This window comes from Typopeltis vanoorti, chromosome 14, assembly GCF_054136105.1.
Source record: "Typopeltis vanoorti isolate ZY-2024b chromosome 14, IOZ_Tvanoo_1.0, whole genome shotgun sequence".
Taxonomy (NCBI): domain Eukaryota; kingdom Metazoa; phylum Arthropoda; class Arachnida; order Uropygi; family Thelyphonidae; genus Typopeltis; species Typopeltis vanoorti.
Genome location: NC_143562.1, coordinates 84,191,153 through 84,212,802, shown reverse-complemented (window position 1 = coordinate 84,212,802; position 21,650 = coordinate 84,191,153). Strand labels below are relative to the sequence as shown.

The window sequence follows — 21,650 nt, the reverse complement described above, 5'->3', positions numbered from 1 at the left end:
ACTTGAAGGAACACTTTGCCACTGTGGGGAAGCAATACTCTTGAGGTCAACACATGCTTTTTTGCATTATTGTTAAATTAAAATATAATCACTAAAACTTTTGGTTTCATCAAGTTGGAAAAAAAAAAAGAAAAGAAAAGAAAAGAAAAAAGTGGTCAATAACATTTTCGGCATGATGGCTTTCTTGTAAGAAACAAAAAAAAAGTGTAGCATTAGATGATTCTTGAAGCAGGGAGAAACAGTTATCACCACAAACTGTAAACAAAAACAGTAGTTTCACTTGCTATATTTAGTCTGTTTTCTAATGGAAAGCCATTGTTTTCCTGAACAAACAGTTCAGGATAACTTTTTTCTTTTCAGAATTCTAACTGGAGAATTCTAACTACCCCCTCATTCAAAAATAAATAAATAAAAATAAAAACTTACAGTAAACAGATAATGATATCCAAGTCTTCTATGAACTTTTCACTAAACTCATCTGCTAGCTTCCAAAGAGAGAGACGACAAATAATAAATTGTGGTCAATGAATCGCAGCAGTACCTGTAAGTTGGTAGGTTAGACTGTTAGAGATCTCTGACTTCTTGTTCACTTTATTCTTGTAGTATTTTTTTTTTTTTGTTTCTGCTATCACATCAAGTGATTAGTTGCAGTTTCTCTCTCTATTCTCCCCAAGCCCCCTTATAAACAAACACGATTTTTGTTGAGCATTCCACCTTCATGAAAGCACCTTGTCATTTCAAATTGGAAAACTAAACTTCCTTCAAGCTAGTTATTCATTTTGCTGCAATGTATTCATCATGCTGATCTCTTTGCTGATTTTTTTTTAAAAATGGTGCTAGTTGAACAATAATAATAATATTAAATATGCAGTGCACAATTTAACTCTGTGTGTGTGTGTATGTGTGTGTGCGCATGTGCTACTTCTTAAGCCAAGTAACTGCAAATGAAAGTTACTTGGCAAAGAAATCAATGTTTTTCCTTCCTTAAAATTATTTTGTTGTTATATCACACACAATATCATAACTTTGAGTGTTATAATAGAAACATTCTTCTGACAAGCTAATATATATCGATATGCAGAGGTAGGAATGCTATAGCTGGAGTCGGTGTCAGAAGAATGACAGCTGGCAGTTTTTTAATAGAACAATGAAAAAATGTCACAAGCCAAGAAATTGTAAAATAAATATTTCATTACTATCGGTCACTCCTGCATACAGCATAGCCAACTTGTGAAATTTAACATAGTGTCCTAAAACGGATGTGTTTCATAACTGAATTTAGTAATAATAATCTAAATTCAATTTCCTGAAAAACAGCTGATTCTGAAGTGTCACTTTTCATGCAGTTGTGCTACGTAGATAATGAATGCAAAGAAGATGATTCCAACACTTCAGTTTTTGAAAGTTATTTACTAAATGAAGAAAGGAGAGATTTTTCAAATGGTAGAACTAAGGGGGGGGGGACATTCCTAGAAGTTGCACAAGGTTGCTGATTAAGAACGAGAACTGTTTTTCTATCACTCTGTTTTATTTAGTGAGTGATGTGTAAATGGAATTAGAGTGTGAGTAGATTTATGATAGATATGCTGCAAGCAGAGCTAACCTTCCATGATGAATCTGTGGACACTAAGAAGTAGGGCGACCAACTTTAGAATTCACAAACCGGCACACATGTTTTCTTGCTGTATCTGTGTGTGTGTGGGGGGGGGTTGGAGTTGCATGAAGGATGCACAGGTATTCAGCACGATCTAATCAAAATTGTTTATGATTCAATAATGTGATAATTTGGCTAAGGCATTGGACAGGATACCACATGAAACAGGAATGTAAATTTTGTAGAGTCATCAACTCTTAAGGAACAAAGACCCATTTCTTTCCTACAAACATCATGAATTTTTATGGTTTCGTTACTGTTTCCCAAGTTTTGTCTTTAGCATCTTCATTTTGTTGCCTTTGCTGTTCCCTTCTTTCAGGCTTTCCAGTAGTGGATTAGTGTTATTCACAAACTCAATTAACTCTTCATTGGCAAGAGCTTGTGTACTAGGTACAACATTGTCATTTTGTATCTAGTTGTCTATTTCTTAGGCAATATTCCCAGCTTGCAATGCCTCTTAACTCCAAAACACTTAGCTTCTTAACATAAGCAAGTAATTCTCGTCTTTGTTTTTCAAAAATTTCTTTTTCTTTTAAACCCTCAAATTTCTCCTCATCATCTTCTTAATCAAAAAGAATCTTTTGGCCCAATGTAAGCCAAATTCTATTCTAGGCATGTTTTAGTGTAGAGACTTATGCACTTCCATGATTTCCCTTTTGCCACCTTTATTGTATATTTTGCACGAAATTTACTAAGTGTGCCACTTAAAAATCGACATGATTTCTTAAATAATGCTTTCTGTACAAACGGCTCAAGCTTTTGATTGGTTGAATAACAGCACTACAATTCAGAGGCAGAAATATTTCTGCTGGCAAGACTTTAGATTTCTGGATGTGCTGGACTATTATGAGGGTGGTCTGAAACGTTCTCGGCCTCAACCATATATGGCAACACTATCGGCAAGATTTTTTTTTCTAAGCTGGTACATCTGTCATAAGCATCCATATGAAATTGCAAGTCATTCTATCAAGAGTTTGTTTTATACAGCTGCATGAAGCAAAAGTGTTGTCTATATCCCTTGAAATGGATAAAATTGAGTATTGTGCAGTTATACAATTCTTTGTAAAAAACGGTTTAACACCAAAACAAATTCATTCGAAGTTCATAAAAGTTGATGGGCACTCTTTTCCTTCGTTTCTGACAATTAAGAAATGGGCTGAAGAATTTTAACCTTTGCCATACCAGCCTTGAAGATGATCCATGTGAAGGATGTCCAAAAAGTGTAAAAACACCAGAAATCATTGATCAAGTGCACGATATTATTATTATTATTATTACGGGCAACTCCAAGGAGTCGACAGACTCATCGAGGGAGGCCCTAACATCATGTCAAGAACAACTATTCGTCTTTAACACAGTATCTACCATACCTCGCCTTAAACTCATTCATGGTCATAGTATCCACAACAGACTCTGGCAGCTTATTCCATTCATTCACCACTTCAAGTAAAGAACCTAGCTCTAACACCCCTGCTAACCACATTTTTTCCCAGCTTCCATGTATGGCCCCTAGTCCTCATACCACCAGCCCTATTCTCAAAAATATCTTCTGGATTAATCTTATAGAAACCCTTCAGTAATTTGAATGTCTCAATCATATCACCCCTTTTCCGCCTATCAACCAATTTTTGCAACCCACAAATCTTCAATCTGTTCTCATAAGGTTCATTCCACAGACCTGCCACCATCTTGGTCACTCGTCTCTGGATCCTCTCCACCTCCTCCCCATCAAGAAGAAACCCCGGCGCCCATATCTGGGCACAGTAGTCCAGATGGGGTCTTATCAGGGCTCGATATAGAGGAACAATAACTTGTTTGTCTCTGCTCGTTAAAGTATTTTTCAGTAATCAAGTGATTTGATGAGCTGTTTTAGCCACTTTTGCAATGTGTCCCCTAAACTTCAACTCCCTATCCACCAACACTCCCAAATCCCTGGCATCATCAATCTCCTGGAGTATGGATCCACCAATGTGATATACTGCTGCTAATCTTTTCACTCCAAAATGCATAACCTTACACTTTGCCACATTCAATTGACATCCATTTTCCTTAGCCCAGTCCTCCAAACTATCCAAATCATCCTGCAAAATTTTGACATCCTGTGCACTAACAATTGCTTTATCCAACTTTGCATCATCAGCAAACAAGTGAACACTTCCTCTCAGATCCTTTCCTATATCGTTAATGAACAAATTGAAAAGTAGTGGTCCAAGAACAGAACCCTGCGGCACACCACTTGTCACAAGCCATCTTTTGGACTCCATCCTGAATAAACCACTCTCTGGTATCTCTCCGTCAACCACCCTCCTATCCATCTCACCAACCCTATATCCATCCCATCTGCTCCAGTTTACTGATTAGAGTCCCATGTGGTATCCTATCAAAGGCCTTAGCAAGGTCCAGTAGAATCACTGAAAACCCATTACCCTTATCCAGTTCAGTCGTTACTGTGTTATAAAACATGAGCAAATTACTGAGGCATGATCTACCCTTCATAAAACCATGTTGTCCCCCATACAGTATCCCATTTTCATCTATCCAATGCTGTATTCTTCTCTTGACTACTTTCTCCAAGACCTTGACAACGATTCCTGATATGCTAATCGGTCAGTAATTTACAACAGCAGTATTGGAACCTCCTTTATGCAGTGGAACTATTTCCCCTCTTTCCATCCCCTTGGGACTAACCCAGACCCGAGACTCAGATTAAACAGAATGGTCAAGGGTACTGACAATTCTTTAGCTGCTTCACATACGACATGAGCTGGTATACCATCAAATCCCACAGATGTATTGACATTGAGGTTTTGTAATAGACTACTCACCTCCACCTCATTCACCACTATTCCCGTATACTCTTTTGGTTCATTCATTTCTGCAATGTCACCACCTGGACGATATACTCTTGCAAAGTGCTCGCTCAGTAATTCAACTATATCAACTGATTCAGTTACCTCCCTACCATCGACATTCTTTAAAATCATTCTGCCATATACATTTTTTCTTCTACTTGCAACATATTTAAAAAACTGTTTAGGATTGTCTTTAGCCTGCATGGCCAATGTTCTTTCATAATCCTTTATTGCTTTTCTTACAACACTCGTAACACTTTTGGCCTGAGCTTTATAATGTTCATGTGTCTGCCGGTCAACTTTCTCTTTAAATTCCCTCCATAGTTGTTTCTTTTTTTGCAACTCAAGCTTAATGGTGTTATTCATCCATTTAACTCCTCCTTGATTTATTATTTGGAATCTAGGTATACAGTCAGCCATTGCTTCATGCAAACACTTCTTAACCGCCTCCCATGCACTGTCAACTTCTAGCCCTTGCAGTTTTACATGCCATGAAACTGTACCAATCAATCTCCTAAGCTTGTCATACTTACCAGCCCGATAATTCCACACGTACCCTGTCTTAATTGTAAATTACACACCTTTAGCCATCTCCCAAGTCAAGATCCTATGATCACTCTCACCAATTGGTGCCAACGCAGTCATATTCGTTACAGCCAAATTGTCAGATGCAATTACTAGGTCAAGCACTCTCTGACCCCTAGTATTTTCCATTACATGCTGTCGCAGATAGTTATCCCTTAATAACCGCATAAAATCCAATTCCTTCCTCCCATGTGTCCTCTACTCCTTCCAATCAATGTTACTATAGTTGAAATCTCCCATAATAATTACCCTCCTTCCACTCATTTCTTCTATTTGCTTATGCATACTATCTCCACCATCTATTCCATCACCTGGTCTATAGCAGCACCCAACTGTATATTTTGTTCTGCTAGTTTCAATTTCACACCAAATAGCCTCAAATGTGCTCTTATCTCTATCCTGCGGTTTCACTTCTATTCTCTTTGGCTGTAGCTCATCTGTTATCATCAATAACACACCTCCCCCATTTTATTCTCCCTGTCTCTCCTGAACAGACCATACGCCTCACATTCCATCCCACTAGCTGTGTCATCTTCTGTCAGCCATGTTTCACTAATGCCAATAACATGTGGTCTGGAAGTGCTAACCAAGGCCAAAAATTCTTCCTTCTTGTTCCTAATACTTCTGGCATTTGTATACATGAACTGAAGAAGCTGATTTTTCCCATCCCTATTTTGATGCCTTATACTAACTATCCCATTCTGATTTGTGGTCTTTCCTACTCGCTTGGGCATATTACACACATTCACACACTCAACTGTCTCCCTAAAATCTGCATATCTACTTCCCCACCCCCTTTAATAACTCTAGTTTCCCTGGTTCTGTACATTCACTTCCACCACATTCGACAACACCTTTTCAAGTCTCTGCACACCAAATCCATTCAAATGTAATCCATCCATTTTATATAAATCCTTTTGCCCATCGAACTCATTCCACACATCCACAAATTCCACACCACTCAACAAACATAATGTGACAATATGGCATTGGATGACTGGCGAGTCAAAGTGTATGAAGAATTGCAAATGAAAAAGCTTTGTGCAAGAAGGGTGCCACACTTGCACACAGCAAATCAGAAATGCACTTGCATGAAAATCTCTGAAAAGTGCTTGGGGCATTTTAACAAGAATAAAGCAAATTTTTTGTGTCAATTTATTACTATGGATGAGACTTGGATTCACCATCACAAACCAGAATCCAAACAGCAGTCAAAAACAGTGAATAGAAGCCGGATGTTCAGAGCCAAATAAGACAAAGTTGGTTCCATCAGCTGGAAAGACCATGGCATTGGTGTTTTGGCATGCTAAAGGCATTTTGTTTATTAATTATCTTGAAAAGGATAAAACAATAACTGGGGAATATTATTCCGATCTTTTAACCACACTAGACAAAAAAATTCGTGACAAAAGACCCAGTTTGCAGAAGAAAAAAATCGTCTTTCATCAGGACAATGCACCTGCCCACAAAGGTGTTTTGGCAATGGGAAAATTAAGGGATCTGCACTAATTGTTGGAACATCCACCCTATTCTCCAGATTTGGCTCCCTCTCACTTCTATCTCTTCCCAAAACTAGAACTCTTCCTTGCTGGTCAGCATTTTTCTTCGAATCAAGAGGTGATTGCAGATCTTACTGAGAACCATTACAGGGACGGGATAACGACACTGAAATAAATGTATTAGTCTTAAAGAAGATTATGTCGAAAAATAAAAATAATTTTGAAATTATAAATTTTTTTTTTCATTGTTAGACCAAGAACTTTTCAGTCCACCCTTGTATCTAATAAGACCACAGGAGTGATTGCTTGAAGTCCAAGTTTTATGTTATGTCTGATTACTTCGCGTACAAAATATTAAATATTACTGAAATTACGATACACACATACATACATACTATCACAATTTATATTATGGGTGAGTAAAAATTTTTTGTAGCCAGTAGATTTAAGTGGTATTTTTGGAGCCCTGCACATAAGTGTAATGGAAGGACACCCTCATCCCCCTCTAGGAAGAGAGGGAGGTTGCTGCCACTTCTAGATTGATATACATGTATATAAATGATTCTTTTTCCATCAATAATCTAATGCAAATCAACTAAAATATTCTAGGCAAAATTCTTAATTTTATTCATCACTGTACATATACTACAGAAACAATATTTACCTCTCTCACTTTTTCTATTCCTAGAGTACATAAATAAGCAATAACATAAGCTTCTTCCCAAGATGGTTTAACAGGCATTTTTACCAATACAACAAAAGTGTAGACGCACAGAAATACTATGTATGCCATCTGTAAAGGAGAATTAAGAATAAATTAAGTTTATTATATATTTGTTAAGGAATATATTCTTTGACAAATATATGAAATCATGTATTCGACAAATATATGAAATCATGTATTCGACAAATATATGAAATCAATACAATATATGACTTAACAACCTGCCAAACTATCTAGTATCACAGTAAAAAGCTGTACGTATATGCAAATTTCACCCCAAGTAATAAAAGAAAATAAAACCAACTAGCCAACTCAAAATTGTAGGTAACAGGGCTGAATCGCAAACATCTATAAACAGAAAAATAACACTGAAAATAATACTGAATGTGGTTAACAGTGAATGAGTATACACAGGACCTCCACTGATAAGTCTCACAATTCTGTGGAGTCCTGTAGTAGTAATAATAATAATAATAATAATTCAATTCACTACCTATGAATCAACAGAATGAATCCATACAGGCAATAATTAATTAGATCTAATGCATAATATGCCTAATATTTTACATTTCTAGTGCGGTGGTTTTAAAGAAGTTAATTAAGACTAGAATATAAGACCAAGTTAATAAGAAGGTAAATCTCTATGAAGAATAACATGGATTTGGTAATGGACAATCTTACATAACCTATTTAATTTTACAAATGTGAGAGCTGTACTGGACAATGAAATGAATGTAACATTAACTTTCAGGATTCTGAAAAGTTGTTAGAATACCAAATGATAAATTCCATTTAAATTAAGGAAAATGGGAAATTGTTGTCTCCATAGTGCAGTTCGTAGATTCATGTCCTTTAGCTGGAAAGACTAGTATTCAAATCTCATCTAGGACATAAGAACCATTATAAAGCCTTTCAAATGAAAATAAGTTAGCTGGTATGATACATGCCAAAACTGTCGTCTCAGAAAATGTTTTTATAAACTGCAAAACACAAGATGAAAATGGTCTGCAAACAGAGGAATTATGATGTGATTATGTGAGCTCAGAAGACGGCTTGCAGGTGTAGCATGGAATGAGGAGTTAACTGGGAAAAGAGATCAATGCAGCTTGGGGGATTTTCAAAAACTATCTAGTAGATGCAATGTCTAAGTGTATTCCAAGGGTGAGAAGGTTAAATAATGAACTGTAGGTGCGAAATGGATGAATAAAAAGATTAAGCATGCGATACAGAGAAAAAGGGCATTATGGAGGCAGCATAAGAGAAGTGGAAATAACCAATTCCATGAGGACTACAAAGACCAGGCAAGGCAGATGACTTGGTTGGTGAGGGTAGCTAAAGAGAGGTATGAACAGCAGTTAGCTAATGAAGCCAAAAAGAATCCTAAGGAGTTCTTTCCATATGTAGCCAGCAAAAGAAAGAATGATTATGGCAGGATGACATTGATAGGAGAAAATGGTATAAAGACAGCTGTTGCAGACGGTGTGGTGGAGATACTTAATGAGCAGTTCATAAAGGTCTTTCAATTTTGTGAATGTGACTTCATGGAGGGATTGAGAGCAGTTGATGATGGGGAAGAGAGACTGACTGTAAGTGAGCAAGAGGTGAATGGGGAGTTGAGAAAACTACATGTAAATAAGGCTTTGGGACTTGATAATATATCACCATGTATTCTGAAAGAATGTGCCAAGAAGTTGACACCGGCCTTGACATATTTTTTAATACGAGTCTTGCACTGGGTCAAGTTCCTAAGGAGTGGAAGGAGGGTAAGATTGTGCCACTTCATAAAGGAGGTGAGAGAACTCAAGCATCAAACTATAGGCCTATCTGTGTGCACATGTTGTGGTTAAGTTGATGGAGAATCTTGTGAGAACTAGGATTCAGAATTCAGTTGACAACAATGGTATTATCTTTGGACAGCATGGATTTACTAAAGGGAGGTCATGTTTTAGTAATCTACTCACTTATTACAATAAAGTGACTGCTTCCTTAGAAGGACAGAGGAGAAGAATACACAGTAATATACTTGGATTTTGCAAAGGCTTTTGATAGATTACCGCATGATAAGTTTATAGTCAAACTGGAGTGGATGGGGTAGGATATTAGATTGGTGCATTAGATTGGAGATTGACTATCTGATAGGTATCAACAAGTTGTGTATGGGGGGGGGGAGCGATATCCAGGAAAAGGAAAGTTACTAGTGGTGTGCCTCAGGGGTCTGTTTTAGGGCCATTGCTGTTTAACTTGTATATTAATGATATTGGTGAAGATTTGGATGGAGATATTCAATTGTTCGCAGATGATGCAAAGTTGGGACGAACCATGAAGAGTAGAGAAGATGTTGTGGCCTTACAAGAAGACTGAATAAATTCAGTGATTGGGAATGGGGATGTGAGTTCAATGTCGAAAAATGAACGGTTTTAAAATTTGGAAAACAAAAATGGGATGCAGAATTTATGCTTGGTGAGGATATATTGTAGGAGGTGGATGAAATAAGAGATCTGGGGGTAATAGTGGATAAGGATCTGAAATTTAGGGGACTCATAGCCAAAATTGTGAAGACAACACAAAGGCTTCTGGGAATGATGTGGAGGAGACACTGACTTGTAGAAGTAGGGAGATTCTTGTTCCATTGTATAAGGCTTTGATTAGGCCACACATGGACTATTGTGCCCAGATTTGGTCACCTGGTTTTCAGAAGGATATTGGAAAGGATCCAGAGGCGACTGACTAAGGTAGTTTCTAACCTCTGGAATGTCGAGTATGAGGAAAGATTGAGAAGATGCAATTTGCAGAGTCTGGTGGATAGGAGGAAGAGGGGAGATATGATAGAGACCTACAAGTTATTAAGGGGTTGTTATAGGATCAATGCTGGAGAGGTTCTACAGAAAATAGTGGGAGATCAGGGGAGAACCAGAGGTCATCTCTGGAAGCTGTATAAGGAGTGTGTGAGTAGGGGAATGAAAAGCAGGTTTTTTTCATGCAGAGTTGTGAATGATTGGAATGCCTTGCCTGAGAGTATGGTGTCTGTAGAGAATTTGAGTGCATTTAAAGCATGGTATGATGAGCTGTGTGTTTGATAAAAGGACCTCCTAGATGAGTCTTTGACTCCATGGGATCTTGGGTAATAATAATAATAAATATTCGAATCGGTTGGAACTGCAGATGAAAGAATTCCAACTCTGACCAATTTGTTTCATCAGGGATGAAAAACCTAAGTTTCTGCAAATTAAAATAATGCTATATCCATATGGGACTAGGTAACTCACCTCCAATGGAAAAGCCTTCATAAAGGTTCCTCATGTTCCAGGTAGGATTGAAAATCAGGAATTTCAAACTGAAAAGTAAATATCACATCAATCATATGACTCTGATATGGAGGCTCTATGATTTTGATCACTAACCTCAACTTCGAAGTTTGCAATTGGGGAAAGTTATGGGTGAGAATTTCTATTATGATCTTCCTTCATGAAGATCCTAATAAATGAACCCTATTGGTGGGGATAATAATTTAATATTAACACATATAAAGTTTTGTATTTTGGGCAGAGAAAATGAACTACAGAACATGAGATAGAGATTATAAGAAATACAAGGTGGTAGGGTCAGATAAGGAATTGAAGCTCAGAAAAATTTATTGCAAGAATCAGATGCATGCTGTTATTGCAATAATGTAAAAGGATGTGACTTTAATGATTAAACAATTATGCTACTGGATATAGCACTAATTTTGTCGAATATAAATTAATGGAAGTGGATTTAGTCACTTTGGGGATGAAGAAAAATCAGCCAGACCTAAACAGGATTCAGAGGCCAGTAATTTAGATACTTTCAGAACTTTGGAATGTTGGCTATGACAGAAGAAGTAATTTGATTGAGATTTATATTTTGATAATACAAGCTTATATGATAAATACAATAAAGACAGTAGTGGATGAATAAAAAATGGATCCTAAATATTGCATAAGGATATTATTATTATTGAGAGAGGGTGTTGTGTAGGCATATGAACGGCTGCACAGTGGTATCGCCACTCCTGCTTTTTATAGTTTTAAAGTGGTTCTAACTCCTGTTTTTAATTTAAAAGTGTCATAAAGTAAATCTATTCATTACGCTGAAGAGAGTGATATATAATTCTACTTGGTCGATTCACCAAAATCGGCCAAGTAGAATCCTAATTTTGAGTGCTGAAAATTCAACACAGTTCACATTGGTCACCAACGAGCAAAGAACAAAGGACATTGCCATCTTTGAAGTTGCTCAAGGGAAGAAAGGTGAGTCATGAAGTGCAACAAGTGCCTGAAGGATTTATTGTCTGACGGAAATCATATAACCTGCAGGAAATGCCTTAGGAATCTTCACTTTACATGTTCCGGACTTTCAGAAACAACATGGCAACGCAAATCCAATGCAAAATGAGAGGAATGGAAGCGCCTATAATGCAGAGAGAACAAAGAAACGCCGCCACCCACGGCACAACTGATTACACCAGCGGTAGAATCAGACAATGAACTGAACAGACAAAAAAATACAAGTGAGTCTTATCATTTGAATTCCATAAATTTATTACTAGAAAAAGGTTTAGAGAATATAAAAGCCAGCTTAGTAGATCATGTCCAAGAACTCTTTGATAAACAGAACGAACATTATATTTTTTGTTAAATATAATAATTCAACAGTCGAAGAAGTTTTGCAAACAGTAAAAGACATTAAAATCAGCATTAATGTACTAACTGACAGGCAACACAAATTGATGAAAGAAATATCTGAACTCTGTCAATAACTTAATTCCCTAAAACTACAATACGAACTTTTAAATCAGCAACAACATAAAGAAGATCTTGTCATAAACGGTCTTCCTGAAACTGCATCCACAGAAAATCTCAGAGACATAGTTTTAGTTAGGCCATGCAATTGACATCCCCTTAATGACAGCATAATGACATTCATACCGTAAATCGGATTCCCAGGAAGAACAAGAAACAAGGCTTGCCACAACCCGGGGTATCGCTGAATAATCTCATAAAAGCCAGCAGACAGAAAAAAAACAGTTGCCAAGGACTTAAACGCATCGCAAGACAACACCCCAATCTTTCTATCTGAGTATTTAACACCATTCAATCAGAATGTTGTACCAAGCACAAAAAGCAAAAATAGAAAAATAATCATCAATTTTTGTGGATCAGAGACAGCAAGATATTCTTGTGAAAGTTACAAACATCAAAGTCAATACAAATAAAAAGCTCCGAAGACATAGATAGGCTGCCACAGTGAAACAAAAACTCCTAATTAGTTCAAAAAGAAGACCTCAACACAACAAAAATGAATGTGAACCATCAGACAGATGTAATAACACCAGAATACATCAGCAACTGTACTTTTTGACTTGCTCGATGCATGAAAACAACACGCAGTACAAATGAGAGGATGTTAATATACATCCTGCATATTAAAATCAGAAGCATCCGAAAACATTGGTTATTGTTACAGGCATATCTGAGGAATTACACCGGTGTTATTGATATATTGGTCCTAACAGAAGTATCTGTAACTAATGACCAAGCAACTGCTTTCCAAATTCCAGGCATCCGACAATACAGATCATGCTGCCAAACGAAATGAGGGGGTAGAATATTAATATTCTACCCCCTCTTTTTGTTTGGCAAAAGAAGCTGTATATCAGTTTGAGAATGCCAACACCCTTTGCATCGAAATCATTAATACCACCAATCAACAGCATCCCATAATACTAAATGCTATTTACAGGCCACCAAACTTAAACGTGATAAAATTCTTGCATGCACTTAATTGCTGGCTTTCATGCCAAGAAACATGCTCAAGCGAATACTTAATGATAATCGGTGACATAAACATAAATATTGCAAACGAAAATCAGAACTACACTGTACAATACCTAGACACGCTATCCATGTATAACCTAATACCAACAATAGAATAATGTACTAGAGAAGAAATATTTGGAAATACTATCACTACTTCCTGCTTAGATAATATAAACATTGAGCACCACCAAACAGTTACACTGCATCAGTCATAAAGTGCAAAGCAGCAGACAGTTACTTCATGGCTCTAAACCCGCACACTAAGACAATATCGATGCAATGCTCCACATGTGAAAAGCAACAGAAAACAATAATAGACAAAGAAATAGTCAACCACGAACTAAGGAAAACAAACCGAGAAAGCATGGCATCACCAGATTCAACAGATATCCTATACAACAACATTAAACTCACTCTGGAGGAGATAACATAAGAAAGCTGCAAAGAAAGTCAGAATTTGTTCAAGAACAACCCAAAATCTTTGGATAACACAAAATTTCATCCTAGAAATACACAGAAAGGACGCGCTATGGAAACAATTAAAGCGATATCCAAATAACACAGCTTTAAAAACCGAATATAAGATAACAAGGAATCACCTTACAACACAAATAAGAAATGCAAAAAGAAACTACTACAGAGACAACTTAACATCTGCAGAAAACAACATGAACAAACCTGCCATCTGATCGATGAGATGCTAGATTGTGCTCCCAATACCACTGCCTCTGAAACCATAAAACACAGCATCAAGAAAGACACAAAATCTAGCCAACAACTAGCAATGACTTTAACCAATACTTTGCAGACTCCATCCAAGAAATGCACAAAAATATTCCTTCAATCACAAAACATGATCCTCCACTTGGACCACAATCAAAACAGGCATTACGGTTCCCAAGCATAAAAGAAGCAGATCTTCTCTCTGTAATACATCAAATCAAACAAACAAAGGCCCAGGAATTTATGGTATAAGACCCAAGGATATCAAGCAACATGCAACTAGCTTAGGCCCTATCCTACTAAAATTAATAAATAAAATATTTAAAACAGGACAGAATACCAAGTATGTTAAAGACCGCCATAATCACACCATATACAAACATGGAAAAAGAAATTTAATCAGCAATTATAGACCCACAGCAACACTACCAATTATCAATCAAATTATGGAGCGGATTGTACTAAAGAAACTCACAGCATATACAGAGAACTTTCATATTATCCCCAAAACACAATAAAGTTTTTTTTCAGAAAAATTAGGGTACAACATCTCTTTTGGAAGACTTTACAGACATAATTATGCATGAGGAATATAAGACACGGGCCAGAAGAGTGACTAGTGTGGTAAGGAAAGCAAAACTGGAATATGAGAGGAGATTGGCCCTAAGATCCAAAGAAAATCCTAGGGAATTTTTTAGTCCATGTGGCCAGTAGGAGGAGAAATGACTGTGGAAGAATGATATTGTGGGATAAAAATGGGAATAGAGTGACTGATGCAGACGACATAGTGGAATTGTTCAATGAACACTTTATTGGAGTATTTCATCCTAGAGGAATAAGTTTTAATGCTAGAGGGGATAGGACTGGTTTGAGGTCTGGAGGTACAGGAGGAGAGTGTGTTTCAGATACTGAGTATTCTGGATGTCAGTAAAGCTGTGGGACTGGATGGTATTTCACCACGAGTTTTGAGAGAATGTGCTAGGGAATTGACAGTGCCTTTAACGTGGCTTTTCAATGAAAGTCTGGCTTTGGCAAAGGTCCCCAGGGAATGGAAGGAAGGTAAGATAGTGCCATTGCATAAGGGTGGTAACAGACTGGAAGTGTCTAATTATAGGCCAGTTTGTGTGTCATCACTAATTGTTAAGATCTTGGAGAAAGTAGTGAGGGACTGTATATGGTACTGGGCAGATGAGGGTAATATTACCTGTGAGAGTCAGCATGGATTTACAAAGGGGCGCTCTTGTTTTAGCAATATGCTAGCCTTTTATAATAAAGTTACAAGAGCATTAGATGAGGGAAAAGCATATACTGCCATTTTCTTAGACTTAGCAAAGGCATTTGACAGGGTGCCACATGATAAGCTGATATTTAAGTTGCAGCACATGGGTCTGGATGTCAGATTGGTCAACTTGGTTCAGGATTGGCTTTCTGATAGGTATCAGAGAGTTGTGCATTGTGGAGCAGTTTATAGGAGGCAGAGGGTTACAAGTGGGGTCCCACATGGCTCAGTACTAGGACCTATATTGTTTAACCTTTATATCAATGACATAGCCAGTGGATTGCAGGGGGAAATTCAGTTGTTTGCGGATGATGCAAAGCTGGGAAGGATTATTAGTAACAGTGCAGATGTGGTAGCTCTGCAAGAGGATTTAAATAAGCTAGATAGATGGGTAAATGAATGGGGATGTCAGTTTAATGCAGCAAAATGTAAGGTCTTGAGGTTTGGGAAACATCGATGGGATGCTGCATACTCTATGGGAGGAGTTATACTGGAGGAAGTAGGGGAGACAAGAGATCTGGGGTTGATGATTGATAGAAACCTGAAGTTTAGGGGGCATATTGCAAAGGTGGTGAAGGTAACACAGAGGATTGCTGCTATTATGAGAAGGACACTGACCTGCAGAGATAAGAGGGTTATCATTCCGTTGTATAAGTCTCTGATCAGACCACACTTGGACTATTATTCTCAGATTTGGTTTTGAAGGGGATAAATTAACTGTGGAAAGGATACAAAGACGGATGACAAAGATGGATTCAGGACTGTACAAGGATAGTTATGAGGATCGGCTGAGAGAATGTGGACTGCAGAGTTTGGTGGATAGAAGAAGGAGAGGTGATGTGATTGAGACTTTTAAACTGTTGAGAGGTGGTTACAGGGTTGACACTGGGGAGTTCTTTCGCTTGGTTGAACAGTGGGAAGGAGTGATGACAAGAGGCCATCCCTGGAAGTTACAAAAGGAAACTGTGAGCAAGAGGGTAAGGAGTGGTTTCTTTGTGTGGAGGATGGTTGAGCCGTCGAATGCATTGTCTGACGGAGTGGTGGGAGCGAGAACGGTCAGTGAGTTTAAAGAGTGGTATGATAGACTTTGTGTTTCTCAGGGGGGCCTCCCCTCGATGAGTCTTGACAGACTTTATGTCTTAGGAAGGACCTCCCTCGATGAGTCTTTTGACTCCTTGGAGGCCTGAATAATAATAATAATAATAATAATTAATACTGCCTTAGACAAAAACAAAATTGCCATGGTAGTCTTTATCAATTTAACTAAAGCATTTGATGCACTCACACAGCAAACCTTATTAGAAAAGCTGAGACATGATGGAATAGATGGGCCTCTGCACAGGTGGTTTTCAAACCACCTTCAAAATAGAAAGCACATCACACCTATCAGCTGAAACCAAAGTAGAGAGCTACCAGTTACCTGTGGAGTGCCACAGAGCTGTACTCTTCCCGACTCTATTCAACATTTATATGCACGATATTCAGGGCCGGCAGAAGCGGGCATGCAGAGCATGCGGGCGTCGCTACGAAGGGTCGCCGGGGCACGGGTCATAAGTTCATTTTTAAGAAACAAAATTTTTATCATAAAAACAAAAAATTCTTAGAATGATCGATATTAAAATAAATAAGGCCGGATACACCAAATAAAAATTTTTAAAAAATTGTATATTGCCGGCTGTTTACAATTTTGCAGCGAGAGCAGGCTAAATGCTTGCCTCCAGAATTTAAAGTGAAACGGTGAACGGTTTTTATGCGCAGAAACGAATTTTTGTACAAAACATTTGTTGCTACGTAACCAGTCATATGGTACTGTAAAAACTCGATTATAGCTTAAATATTCCAAAGCACATTACATTCGATTGTTTATAGGTTAAGTCCCATGTGAATATTGTAAAAATAAACTTTGTTTGTCTCTGTATAGTTTGTTTTAGATGTTATTGTAAATAACACTGGAAGTTACTTGTATATACTGCTTTAATAAGAATATGTTAGAGTGTTAAAAACAAAGGCGATGTTTATATCGCCGCAGCTGCATGTAATAGATCTACATGGCGGCATTAGAAAGATTGTTATTAAAATTTGTTTGTATGAGAAAGGCTTGCAGGCTCTAAGTGTACATATCTGCTAAGTCGGTCAGAAAGGTTCAAACAACTTTCCGATGGCCGGCAACTTACAATTAAAAGAAAGTGGAGGAGAACAAAAGGCGTGCCGAACTTGAAACTTAAGATGAAAGAATCATACTGATTCTTTGGGGATTGCCAAACTTCATGCAAGGTCTCAGAGAAGGTATAATAAAAAGGGACTGAAGCAAACAGAAGGGGCTGCACGGATCCAGAGATTGCTGCAGAAGTAGAGGGGGGGCCCGGTTCCGGAGATGTCCACAGAGAGACAGGAGAGGCTGCCCAGTTCCACATGCTGTCAAAGAGGAGGCAGCTCAGTACTAGACATTGCTAAAGCTGCCCGGTCCCAGACGTTGCCGAAGAGAGACAGAGCTGCTCGGTTCCGGACATTGTCAGAGAGCATCCTAGATCCAGACATTGGTTGAGAGAGGAGCTTTCCGCTTCCAGAAAGGAGCTTCTCGGTTCGAGACGTCGCTAGAGAGAAATGACTTCTAGGCCACAGACAGGGCTCTCAAATTGCCAAAAGGAGAAGTCCCAAATGCTGTAGAAGAGAAAAGTTTCCAGTCCAGAGGGATCCTGATTGACAGTTGACAACAGTTTCATTTTTCTTGGAGGCGGCATTTTCAGTTTCTTAGAGGCAGCAATTCAAGCTACTTGAGACAGCAGTTGTCCAGGCATTTTCGGCGAGCCCAAGTAGAGGAGAAAAGGCGAGGCAAATTTCCCGAAGTACCTTCGCTCATAAGTTTTTCTTTTCGCTGTGGGAGAATAACATTTTTCCGGAACAGTACAAGTCCCGCTACATTCCCAATTGATATAGCCGAAGCCAAAATTCCAGATGAAGATCTGAGATGAAAGAATTGCCATAGAACTTTTAGTGAAAAAGACTTTTCACTAATTGTCAGATACAGAGCCTTTGTAAGTTCAAAACTTTTATATAATTCCTCTTATGGTAGTATTAGAAAGACTTTTAAGATATATGTTTAATGTTTAATAAGGTTAAGAAGTGTCCTTAAGGGAATCAATTGGCATGTTAGAAGTTGATATCAAATTTGTAAAGATAACTTAACAGAGATTTAGGTAACCTCTTTGCGAGTAAGCTTGGAGTTTAATAAGTAAAATTTGTAAACTGAGAGTAGATAACGTTTTGTGTTAAAGAAAGTATTTTAAAGTTGAAGAAAAAGGTTCTAAATTTTGCTAGAGTTTTTATAGAAGGATAAAGAAAGCAATCTCCCAAATGTTTAAATTCGTGTACATTTCATAGTAATGTAAATAAATGTTATTTGACTTTCTTGTAAACATAGCACGTAATAATATAAACAAGAGAGATTCTGAGAGAGAGAAAGCGTGCACAGCTACATTAGAATAACGGAGAATAAAGTATAAAGTAAAGAAAAAAGACATCACAAGTAATTAATAGAAATTACAAATATACAAAGTTAAAATAATAATAAAATTTTACAATGTCGCAGTAATGACAGGATAGCAACAGTAGATTTATAACAGTACGCATCTCAATAGGCTATGACAGTAGCGCAGTGCGGACTATTGTTTTGTCTCTGTGTCGTGTTGTGTAATAATTTCTTGTGGGTATAAAATAGAAATGGAATCAAAAATTAAAAAAAGTTATCTGGTGCACAAAATCGTAAGCATCATGCTGCGAAAGATGCAGATATTAAGAAACAAACTGGGGCTCTTAATAAATTTGTTAAAATATTCTGATGCAGATTGTAACCAACTCGATACATCAGAAATCAGAGTTGACGAACCGTGCACATCATCCAGTTTGAATGAAAGTACTATTACAACTGTTGAACAAGATAACAAGATACAGAATTTAAGTGAAAAACAGTTAGGAGAAGATTTAGTTGTAGATGACCATGAAATTAACACATTGTTAGTCTCTGTAAATTTAGAAAATCCAGGTGAATGGGGATATATTGACGAAAAATTACGAGTTGTTTAATTGAAATGGGGCCTGTTCAAAAGAAAAATATAATATATCCCAGAGATACATATAGTAGTAAATTTGGCGACATGTATTATAATAGAAAAATGGAAAACGGGGAGTTCGTGCCAAGAACATGGCTCATTTATTCCGAAACTTTAAATTCTGTTTTTTGCTTTTGTTGCAAACTTTTCGCACCTACTGAATCAAGTAGTCTTGTAGAAGGTTATAACGATTGGAGAAATGTAAGTACAACTTTGCATAGACATGAGACTAGTTTAGCTCACATGAAAAATTTCTTAAAATGGAAGGAACTTGATAAAAATTTATAAAACAAAACTACTATTGATTGCTGACTCAAAGCATGTATGAAATGGAAAAGAAACATTGGACGAGTGTTTTAGAATGCTTGATTGAAATTATAAAATTCCTTGGTAGCCAAAATTTAGCTTTTTGCAGATCATCCAATAAATTATATGAAAGGAATAACGGCAATTTTTTAAAATTAGTCGAACTGTTTGCAAAGTTTGATCCCGTTATGGAAAATCATATTGAAAGGGCCCTGCAAGGAACAATAGAGTATACTATTTGAGTAAAGACAGTCAAAATGAAATATTGAAAACTTTAAGTAATGCAATCAGGGATACAATTTTATTATCAACTCAAAAATCTAAATATTATTCCATAATTTTAGACTGCACACCTGATGCAAGTAAAACAGAACAAATGACCATTATTATTCGCTTTGTTTCCTGTGACAATGGAATTGTCAAGATCAGGGAAAACTTTTTAGGTTTTGTAGATATATCATATTCCACAGGATGGTTTATGTGCAACAATAGTGGAACAACTGGAAAAATGGAATATTCCTATTGAAGACATGCGAGGTCAAGGGTATGACAATGGGGCAAATATGAAAGAGAAAAAATATGGGCTCCAAAATTTGCTTTTGAACAAAAATCCTCAAGCTTTTTACGTGCCATGTGCTGCTCATACTCTAACTTTAATCATTAACGATGCAGCCAAAGTGAATGCAGATACAATTAGTTTCTTTGCAATTATTCAAGAAATATATAATTTCTTTTCATTCTCTTACAAACGTCGGGCAATTCTTTTAAAGTTCGTCAAAAATTTAATTGAAACAGCCATCAGAAACGTGATGGGAAAGTAAAATTAATGCAATCCGCCCTCTACGATATCAGTTAGGAGAAATTTACGATGCACTTTATGAAATTTTAAATAATGAAAATTTTAATAAAGAAACTCAAATAAAGTAGAGAACAAAAATTTAAAACAGGTACGGAAGTTCGACGACGAAAGAAAACATGACAATTGGACTACAAGCATCATGACAAAACGCCACAATCGCCAGAGGATAAATTTAGAGTGAATGTGTTTTATACACTTCTAGACGTTGCAATGTGTTCGTTGCTAAAACGTTTTGAACAACTAAAAACATATTATGATAATTTAAATCTATTGTATAGATTACTACAAATTAATAACGAAGATTTATGAAAAAATTGTGACGATTTAGAGATTCTCTAAATGAACGGCGACAATAAAGACGTAAATGCAATAGAACTATATGACGAGTTATGTGCTTTCCGGGATATTTTTCAAAAGGATAATTTAAATATTCAAAACCCTTTTGATATTCTTAATTTTATTGTGTCCAATAATTTATCTTTCCCTAACTTTTCAATTGCTTTAAGAATACTATTAACCTTACCTGTTAGTGTAGTGAGCAGTGAACGTTCCTTTTCCAAGTTGAAATTGATTAAAAACCTGCTTAAGAACAAGTATGTCACAAAAAAGGATTGTTAGTTTGGCGTTAATAGCTACTGAAAATGATGTATGTGCGGAATTAGATGTTAAGACCATTATTTCTAATTTGGTGAATATGAAATCAAGAACCCTAAAATTTTAATAAAAAAATTTCAGGTATATTTATTTGATTTAATTTCTTTCTCTTATTCTGTAAAGATTTTATTTTTTGAATACTTATATTAATATTAATAAAATGTTCTAATTATTATTTCTGAATTCTTTTCTTATTTTCTCATCTATCTTGAGTTTCTTTAATTTTCCTAAAAGATAGTTCTACTTATAAAAATTATTAAAAAATTTTTACAACTTACTAAGAATTTAGTAAAACACAAGAATTTTTTAAACTTTAGTTCAAATAAATTTTAACTTTAATTAAAATTCATTTTAATTTTGTTAGCGATTCGGGTCGGTGAGAAGGCTATAATCCCTGTATCATTATATTCAATGATTAAAGTGAAGTGGGTTTATCAAAATTTGTTTTAACTTTTGAGAATTTTTTGAATATTTGGGTTTCTAATGATTATCATATCTAGTCAACACCCCCGGTTCGTTACATTTAGCGAACCGTGTGGCTGTTCTGTCAAAATTTATGTAAGAAA

General features: G+C 36.6%; 1 protein-coding gene across 1 annotated transcript in view; it reads right to left on the bottom strand.

Annotated features, from left to right (window-relative positions):
• Positions 1 to 21,650, bottom strand: part of Trpm (transient receptor potential cation channel, subfamily M) — a 410,993-nt gene that overhangs the window by 78,344 nt on the left and 310,999 nt on the right. Inside the window, 1 exon segment of the mRNA XM_090403483.1 lies at positions 7,255 to 7,383. Coding sequence (XP_090259609.1) covers positions 7,255 to 7,383 — 129 coding nt within the window.